Below are 23,636 nucleotides of genomic sequence, written 5' to 3'. Positions count from 1 at the left end.
ACGTTATGTTTTATTATTCTGGTAGTTAAATCTATTGTTACATTGGTGAAATTTTCTCTTTTTTAGTTTTCCTTGATATCAAAACATTTTTATTATCTATTGGAACATATTTCTTGCTTACAATATTTTTCTTCGTTTCAAAACATTTTCCCGGGACATGGAGCTTTTGCCTCAATCCTTTCTTTTCCTTGGCCCCGCTTAGAAAAGGTCAAGCGGATATTGTCGGTATTGCCTTTGTGTCGGTAATAATTTATATCTTTTATCATAGTAAGTATAATACTCTTTTTCATGCTGACAACATTTTTCTTTACTTGGAACAATTTATTCTGAAGATAAAAATATTTCAAAAGTTATATTGTACGGAATGTGACTGCATCTTGCAAATAAGACGGATCCTGCAAGAAAACTGAAGATACGCTTGTAGCTAAAAGGAAAACAGAAAGTATACTGATCATTTCTTCTTTTTGGCAACTTTAAAAATCCTCATATTTTCTTGAAGCATACCACATTCAAATTCAAACATCACTACAGTTTGTAGTATGTACTGCATCCGTTTCAAAATGTAGGTCATTTTAGCTTTTCTAATGTACATAGATTTTATTGTGTATCTAAACATAACCCTATATTTAGGTGCATAGCAAAATCCTATATTTAGATGCATAACAAAATATATGTATCTAGAAAACTCAAAACGACCTACATTTTGAAACAGAAGAATAGCACAGTAGCTGGTAGCAACCAGAATAGCATGACATATGCAAACAGCTTGGGAGAGGCAGGACGCCAAGCCCACCATATGCCACTGGGGAGCAGAGTTCCTCTGCAGTCACTTCTGGGACATGGGGCACGGCCAGGCATTCCACAGTCCACATCGAGAGAGCTCATAGAAGATAGAACCTATTAGCACAGCCGCCAATCAAGTAAAGATACAAGGCCACTATCAATTAAATTAATGTTCAGGTCCCAACCTGTACACTGGTATATGATACACTGAAACCAAAAAAGGCGTCAGGCGCATAATTATACATGTAAACCAAAGAAAAAAAACCTAGGTGGTGGTTATCAACTCTATTTCACTATTGCCGTCTCTTTCCATTCCTGGGTTATCAACATGAAATACACCCCTCCATGCTAGCGACCATAACTATGTGCAACTTGCAACTCCACTGCAGGTTGAGATCTTACTAAATTTGAAGTGCTGCAAAATGGATGGGTGCAAGAAATCAGGTATGGGGTCAAAAGAATACAGCAAGCCTATGAAAAAAAACCATTAGGAGCCTCCGTCAGTGAGGGGGCGTCATCAAGAATGATATCAGCAGGGTCCCCGATCCAAAGTCTATCCCTCCACCGAAATTTGATCCTCAGCTTTCCATTTGCATCGACACCTATAACCTCGCCTTTGCTCGCATAGGTCTCCATCCCCCAACCCCACCTGGGGGATACAAGACCAGGTCGTATCCGTACTTTATCACCTTGTCGGAAGGGCCTCACCTTTTCCACCTCCCACGCTTTGCACAACCATAGTCTCTCACAGAAGCAGAAAGCAATCCAGAGCTCTCCATCATCAGCCCGATGGACCACCCCTATGCTGTTGTGGTTCACATCACCCCATTGATATGTTGGGGTTGCAATGGAGTCCTTAACCTTCACCCAGTCCCCAACACAGATTTCTTCCTCTTCCTCCACTTTCTCCACCTCTGCTGGGTCTATCAACCAAGCCCTGGCACCAGCTGGGGTGTGAATCCTTAACTTCCCATCAGCGTCAATTGATGAGATTGTCCCTATACTCAAATGATTATGATTAGACCAACCAAATCTTGGCTGGCGGATACAACCTCTGATTCGAACACGCTGCCCAACAACAAACTTGCTAACTCCTTCAAGCTGGCTAGAAGGCCCTATCCACCTTTCCTGCTCACCACAAAAAGCCACATGAATGGTTCCATCCCAAACATCACCTTGATATCCCACCCCATGCACCACACCAATGCTACCAGGCCTGAGAGATCTCCATTGATCCGCATCATTCCGCAGCCTAACCCACTCTCCAACCTCAAATATTTTCTCAATTTCAAGATCTGCAGGATCACCTCTCCACAATCCAGGCACACCAAAGAAGGCAACCCTAACTTCTCCGTCAGCATGTACACCAGCGATTATGCCTCTAGAATCAGGCCTCGCATCTCTCCATCCCCATCTAGGCTCTGAAATTCCAGCACGGAACCGAACATGCTGACCTATCTTAAAGGACTCTACCTTCTCAATGTCTGTGTTATGAGTTAACCATTTCCCATTCCTGAAGCAACCAGCTAACTCCAAGTAACCAGAGTCCTGGATGCTGTGGACTACTGCAATGCTTATTCTGCCAATACTGTTCCAGTCATAGGTAGGTCTGCTCCCAATACTTGGTTTTTGGCGGACCCAGTCTCCAACCTCAAAAGCTGAAAGCCTCTCAGCATCACCAGGAGCAACCTTCCATAAACTTTTTCGGCCAGAAACCTTGATATTTAAAGTCCCATCCATGTCAATCCTCGCTATGGCTCCAATGGTTGCTGCAGTTTCATTCAACCATCCAAGGCGTGGCTGAGATATGGAAGGTGACACATGAACTTTTTCCCCTACCTCAAATGGCTGTGCCTTCTCCACATCTGCAACAGAACAAAGAAAAAGCTTGCTTCTGAAGCAGAAAGCAATACCAACATCCCCATCATCTTGTAGACTATGCACTATTCCAATACTATTACGAGTCACATCCTCCCATCCATATTTGGGTGAAGGTACTGTTGCTTTAACTCTAACCCAATCACCAACCTGCAAACAGAAACAGAAGATGAGGATCCAAAGAAAAATGAGAATAACAGAGATGGGAATATAAGAAGCTTATACCTTAAAGTTCTCAATCTTCTCCATGTCTGATGGATCTGCTTGCCATGGTGCAGCCCGATTAGGAATATCTATGATGAGCAGACCATCACTCTCGATGTCAATTATTTTCCCCACACTGTGATGGGTCTCCCCACCCCATGCATATCTGGGTTCTGCGACAGACCTCTTTACGCATACTTGGTCGCCAATCTGGAAAGTTTTTTGCAAAATCAAGAGCATCAAACTAAGCAAAACCAAACAGGCCACCAAAATGTCACAGAAGCACAAATAACAAAAATGTTACAGAAGCACAAATATACGAAGTTAATTCCTAATTGTTGTGTAGCCATACTGAATCTATTTAGAATTGACAGATAAATAGTGAAACTTTGATGATATGTCTCTTGAAAAGATGTATATATAACCAAAAGGGAGTAAATAAAAGTGCAGATAAAGCCACAGCAGTACCAAAGGACCTTAGTTGTAAAGGATTGCAAATACACACGAACAAATGGATCATATATTCACTAGTAGATGGTTAAAAAAAACGTGCAGGAAGCAACTTACAAATAAACCATATATTAAGTGGTAGATAATTCAAAAAATTACCTTGAATGGGTCAACATGTTCGACCTCCTCTGGTTCACACAACCATGGATTGGACAAATAGCAAAGGCCCAATAGAAGACTGCTATCTGGTCTGATGGAGTATACAATACCAACACTTCCAGGAGTAATAGACTCCATGCCATGTACAGCAACTGTTAGCGAGGGACGAATCCGAACCCAGTTACCAACCTTATATTCTTCAACCCTTTCAATCTCAGCAGGATCAGCTCTCCATCCCCTGGAAGCTCCTGGGAAACCAACCCTCAAGATTCCATCATCATCAACACAGAGAACCGTCCCAATGCTATCCCGCGACTGACCGCGCCATCCAAATCTAACAAGAGGATATCAGACAGCGATCAAAAATGACAATTTCACATCAAACAGTTGATCGGCAAGTATACTGCAGTTTTTTTTCCCACACATTTCACACATTACTAGGTTACCAAGATGATAGTGAACATGCCATAGAAATCGATCTCAGCTGAAAGATAACACCAATACCATTAGCATGCAAATGGCAACTATATATCACCATAACGTTTTGAACTTCAGTGTTTGCTAAACTGCAAGTTCAGTTTTTGTAACAGATAGAAGCAAAGCACCATTTGTGGGCTATCATCACTTGAACGGCATAGGATCAATGAAGAGCCTAATGCATCAGTTTAAACTTTTCAACCGTTGAATATAATCAGAACAGAGACTGGCATGTCTCGTGCAAGTTTTGTTTAATACTGAACTACAAGTTACTAGCATGATCATTGATCAGCATCCCTGTAAAACCTGGAACGCGAGATTGAATAAGTATACAGAGCATAGGGAATCTATCTGCTGGAACAATCATACAGGCCTTCTATTTATAGTTACTGACGGAAGACGCATGGTGGATCTCCGGTCCAGTGTACCTTTTTTATATATATGAGGGTATGCTAAAGGCCTTTGTTAATTTAATAATCTGAGAGTCCAGCAAGAAAAGAAGTCCTGTTAACATAATAGGCATTGTTTCATTCACTTCACGGTGAGGTGTCAGCCACATAAAAGGGTGTAGCATCAAAAGTATGAAGAATTAAAGTTGATTTACCTAGGTTCTGGAACATCTGGCTTGAGCTGCACATGTTGGCCCCTATTTAATGGAATGACTTTGATAACTTCACTTGTCAAAACACGTGCTTCTCCAGTACAAAATGACACAACAAGGTGGTCATTGTCTACAATAGACTGGACAAAACCAATGCTTCTGGGTCCTGCACCTTGCCAACCAAAAGCCGGTGAAGTGACAGTTCTTCTAAATTTCACCCAATCCGCAACTTCGTATCTGATTACAGCATAAATAAATGGATTAATAAGACAAGTTGCAAATAGCATGACCAAGTTCCTATTTACTTGTCATCCTAGAAAGTGCTGAGTCAACTTTTCCAAATTATACTTCTAGAATTGCCTTCAAAACTCAAAAGTATGTGAATATCGTAGTTTTTTAAATATTTCTTTGCAACATATAATTAAGGAAGGCAATGGTTGACATTGTATATTGGAGACTTTTAGTCAAATAGCGCTTAAAATAAACAGAGATAGTATCGAAGATGCCCAGCTAGAACTTACACTCTACTGCACTTGAACATATATTGCAAAAAATGTAAATAAAAGAAAGAGTGGATTTCATAAAAATATGTTGATCAAACTGTCACAAACCTACACTTCTACAGAAATTTTACATAAGACCAATCAATCTTTGGACTAACATATCAAAGGAAATATATGAAAAAATTACAGTTCCATACAACAATCTCTGACCAATTGGGCCCTCCTATAAGTGAGACATGGTAATGCTCTAGGTCACGTGGACCAGACACATCAGCATATCGGGTGGAGAGCAAACACCCCTTACTTGCCTTTCGTGTCATGCAGATGATGGCAAATTGTTTGCGCCACATGGTAGCTCCATCTTAGCATCATGGCAACACATATTACTGTATAGCGTACACAGGTGGGCCTGCCAGTTGGTGGGAGTATATTGTCTAGAATGAAAACTTGCTAAAAGTATGGTTTAGCTAAAACCTATGCTCAAGAGTGTACTTTTGTGAAAACCTCCCAAGTGTGGTTCCGTGGATGTAGCCAAAGCATGTGTAGTTTCGCAAATTTACTGAAAAAACAACACAGCATGAGGTCCTTACATGGTTGGGGAAAGATGAACTCCTTTATCTTCAAGTGTTTCCATCAATTCTTCATAAATCCATTCTCGTGGAAGCCTCTCAAGAAAATCTCTTAGTGTCCAGCCTCTGTAATTTATAAGGATATTGTTCGACTTGTTAACACATAAACCATGAAACTTCTTCATTCGCAGTTTCGCAAAACTAAATTTCCAACAGCATCGTAAAGAGAAGGTTTCAAATAAAAGAAAATATTATGCAATAATCATATTTTCTTGTTGTTTCCTTCAGCATAACTTTTTTTGTATAATTGATTTCCTTCATAAGTTGCTTACCGGTGGTTTCTCACATCAACAGCAGGTGACGGCTGTTGTAGCATTTGGACAATCCAAGTCATGTTTTCACGTATCATTTTTGCTGCATCAGCAGCTATATGAAAAGCATTGTCACCATCATCATCCTGTTAACCAAATAGCACAACATTAAATACATAACATAGCAGTAAAACCAGGTTGAGTAAAATGGTAAAGGTGCACCCAAAAATTGTATAAAGAATTGGTCCTGTGTAACATAACTATAGACCTGAAAAGGTCCAAGATAACCGGAAAAAAAACGAAATAAAAGAAACCAGGAAGAAAACCGACAGTAAGGCCTTCCTATAGCACATTCCAGGGGCAGTCATTTAATATCAAAATCAGGTAAATTCAGTGGATGGATATCATTCGTAAGAACCTGTATCAGCATAAACTTTCAGATTTAGCAGGCCCGATGACTAGCATAGAATGATAGAAGTGTCCTATAACATGGCTGAAAGAAAAAAGTTCTCAGTACATCCTAATTCTTTTTTGGGTGATCATAGCACCAATCATCTTGACTTCTTGAGAAGATCACCAACAAAGAGTACACAGTAATTTAGAAGGTCCAACTGATTTTGCAGGTTTGTTAAGTTATTATGTTAGCAACTAAAAAATATTCTAAACATCCATATGCCCACTACTACGATGATCCGTTTTAGACTTGTGATCATTAGATCATGAAATAGCCCATTTACAACACTTAAACATGGTCCTATACTCCTAGTATTGTGCTCTTTAGAACATTTCAGGAATTGGAGGTATCCATCCTTGATAATTATCTAGCCATAGTACTGGAGCCTAGTGGTTGATACTTGATAGGGATGACATGGGACAATGCAGTAGATCTTTATGTCTCCAGGGTGCAGTAGAACTAGGAACTACAATAAAGCCCAATCTTTGTTGGCACATAACATTGAGAAGTTGACACATTTAGTTTCAGGCAAATCAATACATTTGAGACGAAGCATCTCCTAATAGCCAGGTTTATTTGAGAAACACTGGTTAGAGGCTGCAAAGTCACTTCCTACCTTTTACAGAGGCTGATGTAGCCCAGCCGTTGGGATGATTTTTTTTCCTTGTAATTTTTTCTTTCCTTTTGTTTTTTCGTCTTTGTACAATTGATTTCCATTTGATATATTATCTAGTTCCTCCAGAACTGATGTCGGCCAAAAATTGAAACATACATGTGATTGGCTGAATGTTTAAGTTATATAATTGTCATCATGACAGAAACAACACAGCAAAAACAAATTCCATTGCATGTGCCCATGCAAAAATAGGACACAGGAAAACCATAGCGATTGAGTGTATTATAATCTCAGAAAACATATTATGACAAAGGATATCAAAAAATAAATGTGACAGAAACTAAATGCCATTCATACATTTTATAGGTTTATGGTATATTTAAGTTCCTACTGAAACTCCACACGAGATAAAAACATAAGGTCTGAAGAACATATGACGCAAAGAACATAAATAAGTGAATCAGAATGAACAACATATTACAAGGAGGTTCAGCACAACTCCCAGTTAGTAGCACTACTGTATATTTCCTAATATTGATCTGCACAAGAGTATTTTATTGGACTTGACTTCCAAACTTACCCAGTGCTATCTACAAAAATTATATGAAAAAAAGGCAGCAAGACAGCAAACCTGTATGTTGCAGTTTGCTCCAGCTGCCAAAAGCAAGCCAACACATGAGTTTGCACCTCTGTTGAGTGCAACATGGAGTGGGGTTGTATTTTGAGCATTTCTTATATTTACATCAACTCCTGCTTCCAGTATGATCTGACAGCAAAAATATAACACAAACAAGCCATATTATCATATGGTAAGCAGAAACAGCAGAGAAGTCTAGGGAAAAAAATCAAGCCACCAGATGGCCTTTACCTTAACCAGCTCCACGTCATCGATCATTGCTGCAGTATGTAATGCAGTTCTACAGTGTGGATCGTCTTGTGCTGTAGGATCAGCACCAACAGCGAGCAATGTTCTTACTAACTCTCGACCCTCTGGCAAATGTAAGTCAATAGTCCTATTAGAACAAAACAAGATCTGCAATAGATAAAAGAACAGGATTGTCCAAATATCCTAGACCTTATGGAACTGTAAAAACAGATTTGCCCATATTGGTATAACCAAACATAGAACTATAGAAGTACGTCTTTGTATCTGCTAAATGTAATAGAAGTAAAACCATAAATTACCTTTCTCGTGCTCCTTTTTAAGAGCTGCTGCCATGCATAAAGCTGTCCCAACAGGGCTGGGTACATCAATCGCTTCTGCTATCTCCTCTAAAGATGCAACTTCAACCCATCTTCTCACCACAGCAGTGTTCCATGTTTCAATACATAGATGCAATGGCCTATTCACCATGAGAGTGAAATGTCACTAAAAGGAAATAACTAGACAGATAAAACATGCAAATGGAGAAGATTTAATGCAGCCAAAGATTAAATGATTTTTTTAAAAAAAATACTTTTTAAAGTGGCAGATGAGCATTAAAAAACACAATAATAGAAGCTGATTCCCTGGGTGGGCCCTTACACTAGGCAATTTCTTACGTTTTATGTTGAGAATTTGGTATGCCCATCGATCTGCAGCCTCCATTTTCCAGTATGACAATAGCACAATCAGTATATCTCCTGGCCACAGCAATATGCAGGACAGATTCACCTTCTCCATCTACTGCATTAGGATCAGCTCCAGCAATCAGCAGCTCCTGCACACACATACAAAATCTAAAAAATAGAAACCACCAAGCTCAAACAGTATGATGTGAGCATGACGACATACTTGCATGCACTCCGGTTGACCATGATGGGCACAGACGTGGGCAAGAGTAGGACCCAGGCCTTCTCTAAGCCTAGAATTGATACAAGAAGACCTGCCTACAAGTGCACGAACACATCGAGGAGAGCCAGCAGCCAAAGCAAAAACTATAGGAGGGTCTTCATCCTTATCTAATATGTCTACATTCTCTTGGTAAGCCACAATAGCTTCCACAAGCTCTGCTGAGCCTCGGCGGCATGCTAAATGTAAGGCAGTGTGCCCATCTGTATTTTGTGCTTCTAAGAGAGAACGAATCAAACTACCATTTCTCTCTGATGCGGCCTTTGCAAGTAGATCCCTGGTATTTACAAAAGGTTTAGTGTGAAACAGTATATGATATACGTGCAACTATACAAGATTTGCCAAGGACAAACCTAACACCAGCAGCATCTCCTTCACATACAAAACGATGTAAGGCATTTGGATTATCATGAACCATCTCCTGGATGGAGGTTGTTGGAGGTTCTATGCCATTGGGCAAGCTTTCATTTGGGAAATCACTGCAGAAGCAAGTAACTAAGTCAATACTTAAGTTTGGAAAACAATATGCATTTCTAGTTGACAATGAATGATTCTTTTTAGGAATAATTAGCTTGAAGATATTTCACTATTTGCTGCTACACTTTAGGGTAAGGTGCTCCAAAGCTTTTAGCTTCCATGTATTATGCTTTCACATAAAGTATAATACAAAGTCAGATGAATATATTACTTCTCAGGACTAGCAGGCGGGCTCCGTGGTATGTCCAGAAGATGTCGGAGAAAAGTTTTTAGCATGTCCTGGAAGGATGGTCTTCTAGAAGCTCGGAACTGCAAACAATCACCTATCATCTTCCACAACTCCCCAGGAAGTCCTACACCTACTACTCTTGAATATTGAGGCGGTGGCTTCTTTTCTTTTACAACAGACTTACAGATTTCCTCTGCACTTAGCCCAGCCCATCTGCATTTCAAGAGTATCTAACCACACCATTCACAAAATATTAAGGATAACAAATGAAATAATCATGCTACTTACGGAACAGCACCAGTACACATTTCCACAAGTGTGCAACCGAAACTCCATGCATCTGACTCTGGTGATATGCCGTTTGCACTATCCCAAAACATATTCAATGACTTCTTCAATGGTCCCCATGCCTCCGGAGCTGTATAATTGGGACTAAGCAGTGTAGCATCAATGCCGGCACTGGAGTCATCAGGTACTTTCCTACTAGTAAGGTTCTTCAAAATTGCTGAAAGACCGTAATCTGAAACAACAGCACGTCCACTTGCATCCAAAAGAATGTTCGATGGCTTTATGCTCATACAAACAATACCCGCTGCATGGAGTTCTGCTACTCCACGGGCAATATCTGCTCCATACCTGCAAAGTCAGGTAATTAAATCATAAAGGTTCCACATGGTTGAATAAGTAAAGGGTTATCAAACACAGCGACACTGGTTAAGAATGCCAAGAATTGTTAAAATGTACTGGATAGTGACAACGAAAATATACTTATTGGTAATGCTGAAACTTTCGTTCAAAGGCAAAAGGAAATAAATGAATATGAATGACATTGCATGATAACTAATTCTACTAACGTTCAATGCACTCAGCATGAAAAAAAATCAATCCACAGGTAGCTTCAGTTTTATAATTGGGGAAATCTGTTGCTTACTTAGAGATACAGCTGAAACACTGGGTATTAAAATGCTACAAGTCTCAGCATATTGTATTTGTATGATTTTGTCCATCAGCTGTCGACAGATTACGAAAGCTTTCATCAAATGTACCACAGCAATACTGCATACTCAGAACAAGTTTACACGATTAGCTTGACAGTATAAGAATGAAGTTGAACCCAAGATGGTCTCGGTAGAACCATAAAACACCACCATAGGGTTTTCTTTTTAGCCTACCCCAATTTGCTTTTTAAAAAGCTTCCTTGTTGTTGTTGTTTTTCATTCTGCCACCATAGGTTTTTGAGACAAATTAACTCAACTAGCTTAGGACATTCACTAATGTTCTGCAACTTTGGTAAGTGAGATATAAGGCGCGCTGATTTTGAGTACCAGACTATCACTGGCACGCTGTTATGATGATTATGAACTTTGGTAAAGTTCACAGTTCAAATGTACTCTGACTCGGAAAATGCTCAAAGTGCTACAAGGAAATCCCATATCTAAGAAAGTGAAATAGGACAGGCTTCCATATTAGGGGAAAGTAATGAATTGGCACATATGCATGCAATTAAGTATTGTCAAACTAAGCTATGATGTAGTTATCACCTGATAAACAGTTAGCTGTATAGAAAACCTAGAAACATGAACTGCTATTAATATGGTTGCAACCAAACAGGCAATCTACTTAACCTATTGGCTGAATTTCCCTTGCTAACATATAGGTGGAAATCAAACATGGAATCTTTGAATCGAAGTTAGAGCTGACAACTACGGTCTCATTGCAGAAGACACCAACAGACTATCAAGTTGGTGCGAATTTTGCTGTGAGGCTTCCATTCTAAATACCGCATCAGCCTTGTGGAGAAATGTTAAATGTGAATTGTGCATTATTATAGAAATTTACTCAAAAGAATGCATGTCAGAGGAACTTCAATGTCCTCAGCATATACAAGCATTATAGTCGCTCTGTGAACTGATAATAGACAAAACTGATGCTGCACGGCTTGGTAACTTGATGGTAATTGACCCAGCAAACAAATTGCAAGCCAAAGTTATGCTACTCACAAAGTATGTCGTGCAGAAAAATAACCAATACGACAAGCATTAATTGTGATCACGTTTACCTTCCAAATTCTTACACTATAACACGAAATAGAAGACAAAAGCAAACAAGGAAGCTAGCAGCCTTACCAAGCCATAACCAGACACGTAGTGATAGCCATATCAAAGACCCGATGTGTAACGCCATTATTCAATATGCCACTTTACACGTAACGAGTCAAGCTACCATACAAGTATGGACCATACTACCGCTATTTGTCACTTTTAATGAACGTTCTAGCTAGACATGCTTCTTATCGAGTAGCATGTTCAAAAACTCATGCCCATGAACACGTGTATTGACACACATAAACATGCACATGATGTTGCAATGCAATCTATTTTTGCAGTACTGTCCATTTTCAACAATCAATGGTAAGACAGCGCAAAAATAAACTACTATACTACTAAGTATAAACGTTTAGATGCGATGCCACACCTGAGAATCTGCTCCAGCGTGAGCCGTCCACCATTTTGTCGCATCTCTGCCTGCACAGACCCCGCATAGCGATCCATCACGAAGCAGAGGTGGCCGCCGACCCTTACTGTACCATGGAATGCGCACACGTTCCGACACCATGTGGAGGCGCGTCTCAGCCGCTCCACCTCCTCTTGAACCCCCTCAAGCCCGTCCCCTGCGGCCACGGGCACCCTCTTCACCGCCACCTGGTGCTTGCACCGCTTGGCCCCACTGCCACGGCCACCACGGGACAGCGTGCCGGCCCACACCTCCTGCCCGGCAGGCCCAGGCGGGCCACTCCCGATGCGGCGGGCGAGCTTGAGGTCCGGGTGCGAGGCAAGGTCGAACGAGCTGCATCCGGGCGGCGGGGCAGCGGGCGCTGACGCGGGACGGCGGCTGGGGCGCGCGAAGAAGTCGTCCTCGTCGTCAGAGCCGTCGGAGGATGATCCCGAGTCAGAGTGGAGGAAGGAGGGGGATGATGGGGACGCGGAGAGTAGCGATAGGATGGGGAAGTTCTTCCGCAGCGCGGAGACGGAGTTGCCGACGGCGGTCAGGTGGCGGCACCGCGGGCACGGCAGCGTGGCGCCGGGGGCGGCCGCGAGCATGCGGGAGAGGCACGCGCGGCAGAAGCCGTGGCCGCAGTGGAGGAGCAGCGGCGTCCGCTCATCCTCGTCGTACCGGACGTTGCACAGCGAGCAGCACGGCACCCGCATCGCGCCCGGCGCCGATGGGTTCCGGGCAGCGCGGCGCGGCGCGGTGCCCTAGGGCGCGGGGTGGGGGGGAGGAAGCTGCAAGGCGAGGGGGTAGATCTGGGCGCCGCGCCGGGGTGGGGGGTTTGGGGAGGGAGACGGGTGAGGAGCGTGGGATTTTCTGAGAGGAATGGTAGAGAGGGGTTGGTGGTGATGCGGTGGGAGCTGGGAGGGACGACAAGCAAGCGCGGCGCGTCGCCTGCTTCCTGCTCCTCTCCCCGCTCCGCCGGTCTGCCCACTTTTTCGTGTGCTCGGAATGGGGGTGCCGGGTGCGGCGCTGCCGCGTGTGTTCGGCGGTGTTGGTGAGTTGCGAGTTGTTGACGCTTCTGATGAGCTCATCCGGGCTTTCAGCTTTGTTGATCGCCATTATAGTTTCCAAATAATACAAATCATTTCTGCTAAACAATTAGGCTAGGCATATCTTCAGTTAACAAAATTATCAACTCGGTTATAGTTCCACCCATATACACTAAGGCTCCCTTTGGCACAGCTCGTGCCAGCACGGGTTTAAGCTCTTTGCTACAGTATTTGATACTGTTTAGCACCATTGGAAACCATAGTGTGAAACCATTATAGTGCAGATCGAAGAAGAAAATGAACTAAGAGAAAGGTGAAGCTAGTTTTTATGGCTTCACTGGCTCTCTGCTATAGTGCGTCGCAATATTTTTATAGTGCAGAAATCAAAGCAACACATAAAGTGTGCTAAAGGGGGTTTAAGTTAGCACCGATTTAGGAAAAAAAATACTATTACAGCTACTACCACATAGACAGAGACACGTCAGGATCACAACACGATTAACACTTACAAAGGTTGCCAACAAGTTTCAAGTTTAATTATACAAATTCCAAATATATTGCATCATTTAATTTCCTTTTTATCGGTTTTGATATGCTAATGCTTGTGCAAATTAACTTTTTACAAATAAAGTTGTATACGTAGTTTCTTATACAGGTAGTCTCATATTTCAGCTACAAGAGGTAGTGTTGAAGTGGGAATGGGGTCGCGCTAAATACTCGTGCAGTGAACATGCAGCATGCGAAGATGCTTCTTGCATCATTTTTGCACCCGGGTGGGGGCAAGCGCACCATGGGCTGTTCTAAGGTTGGCACACTACCTAAAACATTCTCAAACGCCATAGAGACAAAAGAATAGTAGCAAGATGGTTTTTATGTATTACAATATCAGAAATAGATGCAACATCATTACCCCTTCAACTCGTTTACTATTGCCTTTATCTACTATACTTGCATATTTTTAGCTATTTGATAAGCACATCACATTGATTTTCGCCTCGGATGATGGATCCTTACTAGAGAAAAACATGACCTCATTGACTTGAGTCACCGTGCCTCGGTGATCCACCTTAAAGTGCGCATGTAACTCTTGCAAATCTTTTTCTTCATGCTCCTTGCGCCGCAACTCTTCTTCCTCTTTCGCCTTCTGATTTACTTCAAAGCGTCGATGAAGATCTTCCGAAATTTTTTTCAAGAGTTGGCATTTTTAAGGTGACATTAGAGATATCATTCTCGGCCGTAGTAGACGATGCTTGTTTCTTGGTCCAATTATTTTCAGTTATTTTTTTCATCAAAGCTACTAAAAATGTATCTTGCATGGTAATTTAATAAAATCAAGGAGCGGAGAAAGAAATTCTTGTGTTTTTAGATAATGACACATCTATACCGAGAGTGGATATTGCTGTATTAGGTAAAGTTTCTTTTTAGCATACTCGAAGTTGTCATATTCTAATTTCATTTATAAATTGGAAGTATTTTTATTAGTGTGCTAATATATAAATTTTGAGTTAAGTGTATAATCAAAATAGAAAAGGTCAACAAGTGCAAAACTTTATAACAGAACAGTTTTTTTCCTCGACAAGGGTGCAATGACATCCGAAATATTAATGAAGCTTATGATAAAGATTTAGAAAATGTGTGGATATGTTTATTTTTTATTGATGAGTCACTAACGTGCTCTTTCATGATGTTGGAGTGGTAGTGAAATAATTTACGGTAGATGCTAGATATGAAATTAGACTTGTGAAAACAATGTTTCCCATGAATGGACCATGCGTATTTAGTATTTACAGAATTGCAGCCTGTTCGCTTCAGCTTATTCAGTCGGCTTATCAGCCACCAAACAGTGTTTTTCTCTCACAACAAATCAGCCGCTTCAGCTTTTCAGCCAGCTTATAAGCTGAAGCGAACAGGCCCTGTTTAGCTGAGAGACTGAAGTGCAGGGCAGTAGGCACAGTACATGACCCTCTTCATTTTTGGATCTAGCCGACGGACACATTTGCCAGTCGATCTGGTCCGGTGAACCCTATTCCAGGGGTTTCTTTCGCTCCCTCCCCTCTGCCGTGTTGGATCCCACTACAACTCTTCTCCGTTCCAACCCCGACCAGACCCGAGAAAGGAAAAGCCTTCCCGGCCGCCCCGCCCCCGCCGCGCTCGCCATGGACTTCTCTGAACAGGACGTCGACGTCTTCGGCGAGGACTACGACGTCCACGACGGCGGCGCCGAGGCTGAGGCCGACGGTGGCGGCGACTCGTCGGGCTCCTCCTCCCCGTCCTCATCCTCATCGTCCTCCGCCGCCGCGTCCTCCTCATCCTCCAGTGGCGGCTCAAGCCGCAGCAGCAGCGGCGGCGCTGGCGGCGAGGGCGAGGACGGCGCTGACGAGGGGGACGGCGAGGAGCACGATTCGTCCAACCTCGCGGGGACGAGGGGCACCGGCGCCGGTGGCTACCGGGACGACGAGAGGGGGGAGGATGAGGGCGAGGAGGTAGAGGAGGAGAGGGATTTGTTCGGCTCCGACAACGAGGATTACGTCAGAACCCCCGCGCGCAGCAACTACCTAGTCCCAGGTCCGTCTCTCGAGTCTCGTCAGTTAGTTGGGTGGCAATGCCCTAGGATCAGTTTCTAGATTGAACAGTAGTAGCTTCTGTTTTTTTTTTGGTTTGCGGAATTAGCTATGAGACTGCTACAAATCTTACCATGTTTCTCGAATGGTTTTGTTTTGAGTTGGTTGTTCGAAGGGTTTTGTGAGATGTTGTGGACTAAGATTGTAGAATTTTCCTACTTTAGGATACATAAGTGATGAATCTTCGTTGTAAATGATTATTTACTTGTTTTCTCTATGCTTTTTTCGGCTTCCACTTTCCTCAGTCATAGCGTGGCGGATGTTTCAGCTATAGGTTGACCATCACTTCGGCAGTTGGTTCTTACTTCTTAGGACTTTGTGCGCCGCAAGATATTTCAAATTACAGCAGCATGAAAGTAAATTTGTTGGAGAGGATACTTGAATGGACACAGTTTGAATCTGACCATTTAAGGGTTTGCCTCAAAATTGGATAGCAGTTAGTCGGGAAGGATACATCTAGCTGTTTTCATTTCCATTCAGAAAACGGTAAAATATGGCTCTGAAGAAACCACATCACTTAATGTGTTTGTGAAATAAATTGTCAGTCTTTTTGCTGAATAATACCAGGTTTTACTTGAGGATCACCTTTAGGATAAGCACAATGACACAATTTAACGAACACTTACAGCTTTATGCATCTTTGTGTTGAAAGCCTCCCGAAAAGTTACTAAGCATTTCATCTGTGCTATCATGCTGACAAATATATTTTGCATACAAAAGCTTCCTATGTAACAACTCAAAATCTACTGTTTCAGCAATCAGCATCCATTCAACCTACCGATATTTCATTATAGAAGAAAGGATGCCCTTGCTTTGTAATAAAGAATGTGATGAAGGATTGGATTCTTTTCATGGCTAAGATGCTTAGACATTTTGGGGGCTTGGTGCAACTAGTGCTTTTAAACGCTTGAATGGATTTAGGTTGAAAGATTGGAGGTATTAATACTTTCTTTCAACATGGATAATTTCTTGCAGTGCTTCCTGCAATACGTAACACTAATAATCATTCTCGAGGAGGCTTCGGAGGACGAGGTGGCAGAGGTCCCCCACTTCTTCCGAGACCAGGAGGTCATCCAGGGCGACACAACTTTGGCTATGGGAGATTCGGGAATGGACGTAATGTCGAAGGTTTTGTTTCAGACCTGAAGCTTAATAAGAGCGAAGAAACATTGTCTAGAAAAGCTGTTGCTTTCCAGGAGGTGTGTATAGTATTACCATGTTCATTTTTTCTTCTGATTGTTATTCATCTTTGTGGAGTCATGTTTGCTGCTCATGCAGCCTTGTGAGTTTGCATCCTTCAGCCGCGTTGAGGGTGGAGCTGTGTATTTTGATGATCGCAGCTTGGTAAGATCTCTGTGTTGCTAACTGGCATTGATTTCTCTTCCTTTTCAGTAAATCTATGATAAAAATTTTGTCTATGTTTTTTACCCTTTCTTGTTATGTTGGATGTTATACTAACACCCTTCTGTTTTCTAGAGGCTCTTCAAACGTGAAATTTGTGACTATGTCGGTGCAGATCTCAATAAAGGATTTGAGTCATTTGTAGAGAAGAAAGGTACATTCTCTCTTGAGCTCATGTTTTTTCTTCGCTACATCCCTGTTGATATTTGCAACTCTATTAGTATATAGTGTTAGCCTACCCCATCTTGCTTGGGACTGAAAGGCTTTGATGTTCATTAGTATATAGTGTATGAATCTGTTGCTGTCAGTGCCTTACAAAATTCTTTTTCAATCATTATGATATATAACTTACATTGGATAGACCACTTGAACATAGAGAATGTAAGTAGAAGTTGTTTCAAATAGTAGATAAAGGGAGAAAAAGTCAGTTTCATTTTTTCCTTTTGTATTCTACATATGGATCCTGAAAAGCAGTCATTCTGCTGGAAGTTAGTCTTTCCTTTAATAATTGTTTGCATATGAGGGTGCTGCTGGTTCATGATGAACATGGTTCAATGTCAGATTTGGGTCCTGAAGGATTTGGCGATCTTCTCGCATGCATAAGAAATTCGCCGATAACTCTTCAGAATAATATACATTTTGTGGTAACACTACATTGATGCCAATCTTCATTTGTTACCTTTACTACAACTTCTTAGACCTGCTGATAATATATACTCTTCTTGCAGACATACCGCAACAATCTTAACAAGGTATCATCCTGCAAACTGTCAAAAACTTCTTGCTCTTTTCTGCTGCTTACATTTCTAGTGACTTTTCACTAAAACATTGCTGGTATGGTGCTTCCAGTGCAAATTATGTGGAGCACCATATTTTTTTTTTGTAACCTGATGTTTTCAGTATCTACTAGTCGCTCTCCAACACAACATTTTTCAGTAACCTTTTATATGCTTTTATCCTGAAAGACAAACATAATAGCTTACTTTATCATCAGATATTGGCCACTGCTTACCTAAGAGAACCATGGAAGATGGGTGTTCACAAAAGAAAGGGTGTCGTATACCTTGATGTTCATAAGCTCCCTGAAAGACCAAAAAGTGAGATGGAGCGTAGGAGGTGATTTCTCTTCCCCTTTCCCTCCTATTTTGTCCCCTTGCATGTACAAAAGTTGGATGTACAAGTAGATGATGATGGAATGGTATTTGATGTACTTGCTGATGATAGAAGGTTCAGTAACAAAGAAGTTAATCAAAGTTTAGCATATATACGCTGATGGATTGAGTTCGCACAAAAATTGTCTTGTGGTTATTCTATCGTACTTGCAGATTCAAGTAAACGAGCATCTGATGTTGACCCAAAAATTCAGTTAACTTTTTATAATGCAAAGTTTTTGTCCTGTCCAATATTAATTTCACGATGCTGAATTAGTTTGTTGCCATATTTGCGCATGCGCTGCAATAAGATATACTTATCTAAAGTGTTAATACTTGGTGTTCGTTTGGAAATCTGGGATGTGACCATTCATTTGAAACTTCACGCGTTACATACTAGTAAAACTACAATATTATATGAATGCTTGGCCAATTTAGATGGTTTTGACCTTGTTGGTCAGATTGTACAATTTTGGATAGTGTGATCATATCGTTTTTAGAGGGCCATTTAAAAAGTATATGGAGGCAATGATTTCTAATAATCTGAGCATTGGAGATTGTGACAAGGCGGGAAATTCAAAAAATATGGCCTGCCATGGGCTGCAAAAGCGGCTCGTGCATTAGTTTGATAGACCGGCAGTTTTTAAGGAACCAATTATAGTCTTCTAGATGATGATTTACACACATTCATTGGTGGTTGTCTTTTCTTTTTATAGACAGCCGGATAGCTTAATAGTGGCATATTGATTTTTTCTGATGATGTGTTTCTAATTCATTGATAACATGGAACGAATCGAAACCACATTAATACTGATGAACCTGTACTTTCTCCCCTATATTTGATTCTCAGATGTTATTGGGGCTATTCTTTTGAAAACCTTGCCACTGAGAACTCCTTCAGTGAGGATGGAGGAGGTATTGATGCAAATGTAGAGTTTTGTTCTGTAATAAAGACAAAATTGGGTGCCCATCGCATTGTTATGGGTGCTGAGATGGACTGCTGTGATGCAACTGATGATGGCAGGCGGTTCTATGTGGAGTTGAAAACAAGCAGAGAGGTTTGTTTTTGCATGAATTGTGAAGTCCTGCTATCACATTTTTTATCAAGATTTTATCTTTGAGCTTGATGTGTGACAGCTGGAGTACCATACAGTGGAGGCATATGAGAAAGAAAAGCTACTTAGGTTTTGGGTATTTTACTCATCTCCTTCTTTCCCATTTAAGCTACTTAGGTTTCAGGGGTCTACTGCTTGTTCCTTTTTGCTGTTGTATTAGGTAATTGAATTGTTTTCAAAACTATCTATTCATTTTCTTTCTATTATGTTTTGCTGTGTGGAGTTTTATTTTGGATATTGATTCGTTTTATTGAAAAAGTGTTTCTGTATTATATTTTGATACTCAATATTTTCTTCACTTTTTTATGCGATTAAATAAAGTATAGAATGTAGATGATAACATAGCAATCCTGTTACAAGTCTGTCGACTAATACTTTTCAGCAACTTAGCATTTTGTTTTCAGAAGTTTCTAATATCTTGAAACATTGACTTTCTTTACTTCTCTAAATATCGCAGATTCAATCATTCCTGGCTGGTGTTCCTTATGTTGTTGTGGGATTCAGGTATTATTCATCTTTATCATTTTCTTCTCTATATTATCACGGGATCCTGCCATTCTGGTATACTGAGCTTTGTCACTTGCCATTGTGCAATTAAATCTGACCGCTGAAGTTAAATCTTGTTGATATGATCATAAACGCAAAGTCCGTTGCTAACGGTAGGATGGGGCCTTGATACCTCTCTTCTTATAGAAACTGGTTATCAGTGTGACATTTCTCACTTATCTGTATGGCTGTTGCATCTAAACTACAAAGGCACGAATGGGGGGGAGGGGGGGGGGGGGTCTGGATACTTTTGATCTCGCCCATCGACGAACTAATCAAATGGTCCACTGGTCTGAAATGGTTGATGGTCAACCATGCACTATATTTAGAAACCATGCCCTTGATTAGGAAGGCAAGTAATTTTATAACTAGAGGGAAATTTTTTTCTAAACAACACACTAGCAAATTATAGCTACCCACTAATTCTGATTGGCCTAATATATTCTAGCATTCCTATTGGTGTTCCCTGTATACAACGTCAAGGTTTCGCACCTTTGTGCCAAATGTATCCAACTGCTAGTAGCCTAGTACATGTAATTGCAACTATCATTTTTTTTATTACTGTTCAATCGGATGCCAAGCTAGTTTTTTTGTTCTGTATCTAAGACATTGTTGTCACAGGACCTTAAGACTAAGGGCCTGTTTGTTTTCCTCCTAGATTATATAAGCTGGATTATGATCCAAGGGTAGGAGGGTAAAAGATCATCATGGGACCACTAGGGGACCACAAATAATCTGAAATAAGCTACCCAAGGCTAGCTTATTTCAGATTACATGTGGTCCCAAAGTGATATTTTACCATAGTACCCATGACCCATAATCCAACTTATATAATCTAGGTGGATTATATCCCAAACAACTTACCTTAAGTTCCTGAACACCCAAACTCTAATGCTATCACGTAGGCCTAATGCTTCTAATGAGATATTTACATTGCCTTTAGTGATATGTAATGGTTTAAATTATAAGCTTTCTCTGCCCTTCTTTTGGCCTGTAGGAATGATGCTGGCATACTTGTGCGAACAGAAAGACTAAGAACTAAAGATATTACACAAAAGGTGAAGGCAAAGAACTACTGGCAGGTACGTTGAATAATGTTTCTATAATTTATCAGCAGTGGAGGAATCTAGCAATGTTCAATCAATTCATGAATCGTCTAATGTATAAAAGGTAAAGTAATGTACACGGTTTTCTGGCACAATGCCCTATTTTTAAACACTGTTTGAAATTGAGGGTGAAAAACTTTTGTGGGAAGTTCAGAATCCAAATGGCATCCTCCAGATGATTTGTTTCAACCAAAAGTGGATTTGCTGCTACTTTCTTGCATTCAGATTTTGACATGTCTTTGAATAGTTATACTAATCTCCATGCGCTTAGGGTGGTGTTTGCCTGGCCTTTGCCGATGAGGTCTTGTGCTGGTTGTATGGGACTGTCAGAGAGAGTAAGGATCTCTTCACCTTTAAGAAGTTGCACTTTCACTTGGCAACTTTTTAATATTGTTCTTGTGTTGACATCTCAGTTGGCACTCATGTTTTTGTTTATCGCATGGCTTACAGATGAAGACTACATTCTGCAATTTGTACATCCATTTAATCGCTTGGAGCTTCTACGCGCCCAGTCTCCCTGCCCCGAAGCCATAACGTTGCATGTGCAGCAGCTCTCAGGCGCAGCAGACTAGATTCCGTTATAGACACGACTTTGGCGGTAACAACTGCCTTGGAGAAAGTTTCATGGGCTCCAATTCTATCAGATGAGCTAGAATTGTTGAGCTGACAACTTACTCTAACCCAGTCACCAAGCGAGATGAGCTGATGCATCAAGACCTAATGGCATCGATCACCAGGAGCAGCTGCATCCATGGTTCACTCTCTGAGTGGCCAAAGAGATTTTGAACCCATCAAAGATTGTATTTCGATTGTAACATCATGTTATAAAACTAGACAGGCGAAGAGCTATGCTACTAGTTCGTGCGATCAATCATGTAAACTGTATCATTGATGAGATGAATGTTTAACACTCAAATTGCCATAGTCGCTAGAAGTTATATGTAAACAAAACTTTTCCGTACACTAGACTTGAAATAAAAAAAGTTCATTAGGCGATTGGAATGGTGCGCGTGGCTGCCACCTATGGCTGCGGATGGTTTTATGCTTCACACGCCATGATGAATTGCAAACGTGAAACTGCTGTAATGAGCTGGGAAAGTTGTTCTCTGTCAATTGTTCTTACTAGCAATTATGCCCGCGCGTTGCAACGGGAGAATTCATTCCGATGTGAAAAAGATATTGATCTAAAATTCATGTGATTAGCATAAATGAAAACCACACACATATATATATTACATGCCTTGCTATATAGCATGAGGGAACAAACGTGGTCAATTTGTTTTTTGGGTTGTTAAACCCTAAAACCCAAATTAGTTGCATATACGGACCCAATCTAAAGAGAAAATAAACAAGACCGGTACCTTGACCTCATCGGCAGGGTGTTGCGATGGTTCCTCGTGTTGCCACTGTCGTCGTGAGTGCATTGCAGTGGTTCCTTAGTGGAGCCTTGTCGGGACAAAGATTCCAACCACCAATTTCATGTATGAGGGTATCGGGAGAGAGAGGAGATTATGTGGATTTTATTTTGGTGGTTTCGGACAATAATTATTAAAGTGTGGAGGAAAGCCGACCAAGAATGACCATTAATTTTGTTGTTCTGAAGCTCGTGAGGACACGGCGTAGTGTAGAGGAAAGATGAAGTGACAAGGAAGAGGGAGTTGGTGAAGGAGAAGCTTGCTAGGGCCTAACCTTGATTGATTGCTGCTTGGAGAAGGAGATCGATGGAGCCATGCTTTCGTGGAGAGAAACAACAACAGGGGAGGAGGAGAGCGGTGCAGCTGGGCGGTTCGACAGGCTTGTCATGGTAGAGTAGAGGCGCTCGGCAGGAGCTGCAGGGCTATAAGCATCAGGCAACGCCGACCTTTGCTGGCTTGGTCAGATGGAGGATCAAGGATGGCAGTAGCAGTTAGAAGGTGAGACGGAGACCTGTCGAGCGAAACCGTGATGAACTCGGATAGAGATGATGGTCGAAAAAAGAGGAAATAAAAGAACAGACGGACAAACCAAAAACCAAAGAATTAAAGGGCAGAACTCGTGAAGGATAAGTTCTGCACTCGTGAAGGAAAGGTTGGACCTCGAGTCAATTGCAGTAAAGTTTGGGGATCTTTTTGCAAAATCGTTAAGAACTATTCCAAGGACTGGGGTTGATTATGAAAAAGTTGAGGAACTTTTTGCTAAACAACTACGACGGTTGGAATAAACAACCGCACTTTAATATTACGTAGAGATAGCAACGAGGAATTGACTTTGTAATTGTCTTGGGATCTGAACCTAGCATGCCGGTTGGTGATCAAAACGGAGGCTCCTATCTACCTTCTGGAAACTTCCAGCTCATTGAGACCCATCTTCTCCCTTCCTCTTCTTCTTCCCCATGCTCCCCGCCGCCGCCGCCTCGTCCTCCGCCCCGGCTGGCGGAAGCTGTGCCGTCCGCCCACTCCACTCTTACTAATCTGAAGCTTGCTGTCACCCCCTCCGGCGTCCACCGCCCGCTGGATAACCTGCCGGTGGCGCTCCCGCGCGCCTCGCCTCCACCGCCGGCATAATTGTCGCTACCGCGCGGACCTGCCGTTGCCCCCTGACCTACTCCTCTAAGCCCGGCGAACAATGAAGGC

The 23,636-nt window shown here is 41.7% G+C and overlaps 2 protein-coding genes across 2 annotated transcripts; one reads left to right on the top strand and one right to left on the bottom strand.

The window, feature by feature from the left end:
* Positions 1-916: 916 nt before the first annotated feature.
* Positions 917-13,013, bottom strand: LOC101783881 (E3 ubiquitin-protein ligase KEG). Its single transcript, XM_004962128.3, has 15 exons — positions 12,018-13,013; positions 9,831-10,178; positions 9,525-9,755; positions 9,190-9,315; positions 8,780-9,113; positions 8,548-8,705; positions 8,191-8,348; positions 7,874-7,995; positions 7,637-7,771; positions 5,957-6,081; positions 5,646-5,750; positions 4,556-4,789; positions 3,475-3,808; positions 2,887-3,075; positions 917-2,811 (listed from the first exon to the last, which is right to left on the bottom strand). The coding sequence occupies exons 1-15, from the start codon at positions 12,749-12,751 to the stop codon at positions 1,255-1,257; spliced, it is 4,890 nt and encodes a 1,629-aa protein (XP_004962185.1). The 5' UTR covers positions 12,752-13,013; the 3' UTR covers positions 917-1,254.
* A 2,126-nt stretch (positions 13,014-15,139) lies between these two features.
* On the top strand, positions 15,140-22,026 carry LOC101783480 (decapping nuclease DXO homolog, chloroplastic). The gene is made up of 13 exons (XM_004962127.3): positions 15,140-15,649; positions 16,681-16,904; positions 16,984-17,049; positions 17,182-17,260; positions 17,668-17,750; positions 17,835-17,858; positions 18,101-18,222; positions 19,108-19,315; positions 19,395-19,448; positions 19,830-19,876; positions 20,916-21,000; positions 21,296-21,359; positions 21,475-22,026. The coding sequence occupies exons 1-13, from the start codon at positions 15,241-15,243 to the stop codon at positions 21,594-21,596; spliced, it is 1,587 nt and encodes a 528-aa protein (XP_004962184.1). The 5' UTR covers positions 15,140-15,240; the 3' UTR covers positions 21,597-22,026.
* Positions 22,027-23,636: the final 1,610 nt, after the last annotated feature.

Source organism: Setaria italica, chromosome III (assembly GCF_000263155.2).
Source record: "Setaria italica strain Yugu1 chromosome III, Setaria_italica_v2.0, whole genome shotgun sequence".
NCBI lineage: Eukaryota > Viridiplantae > Streptophyta > Magnoliopsida > Poales > Poaceae > Setaria > Setaria italica.
This window is presented reverse-complemented; position numbering and strand designations above follow the sequence as displayed.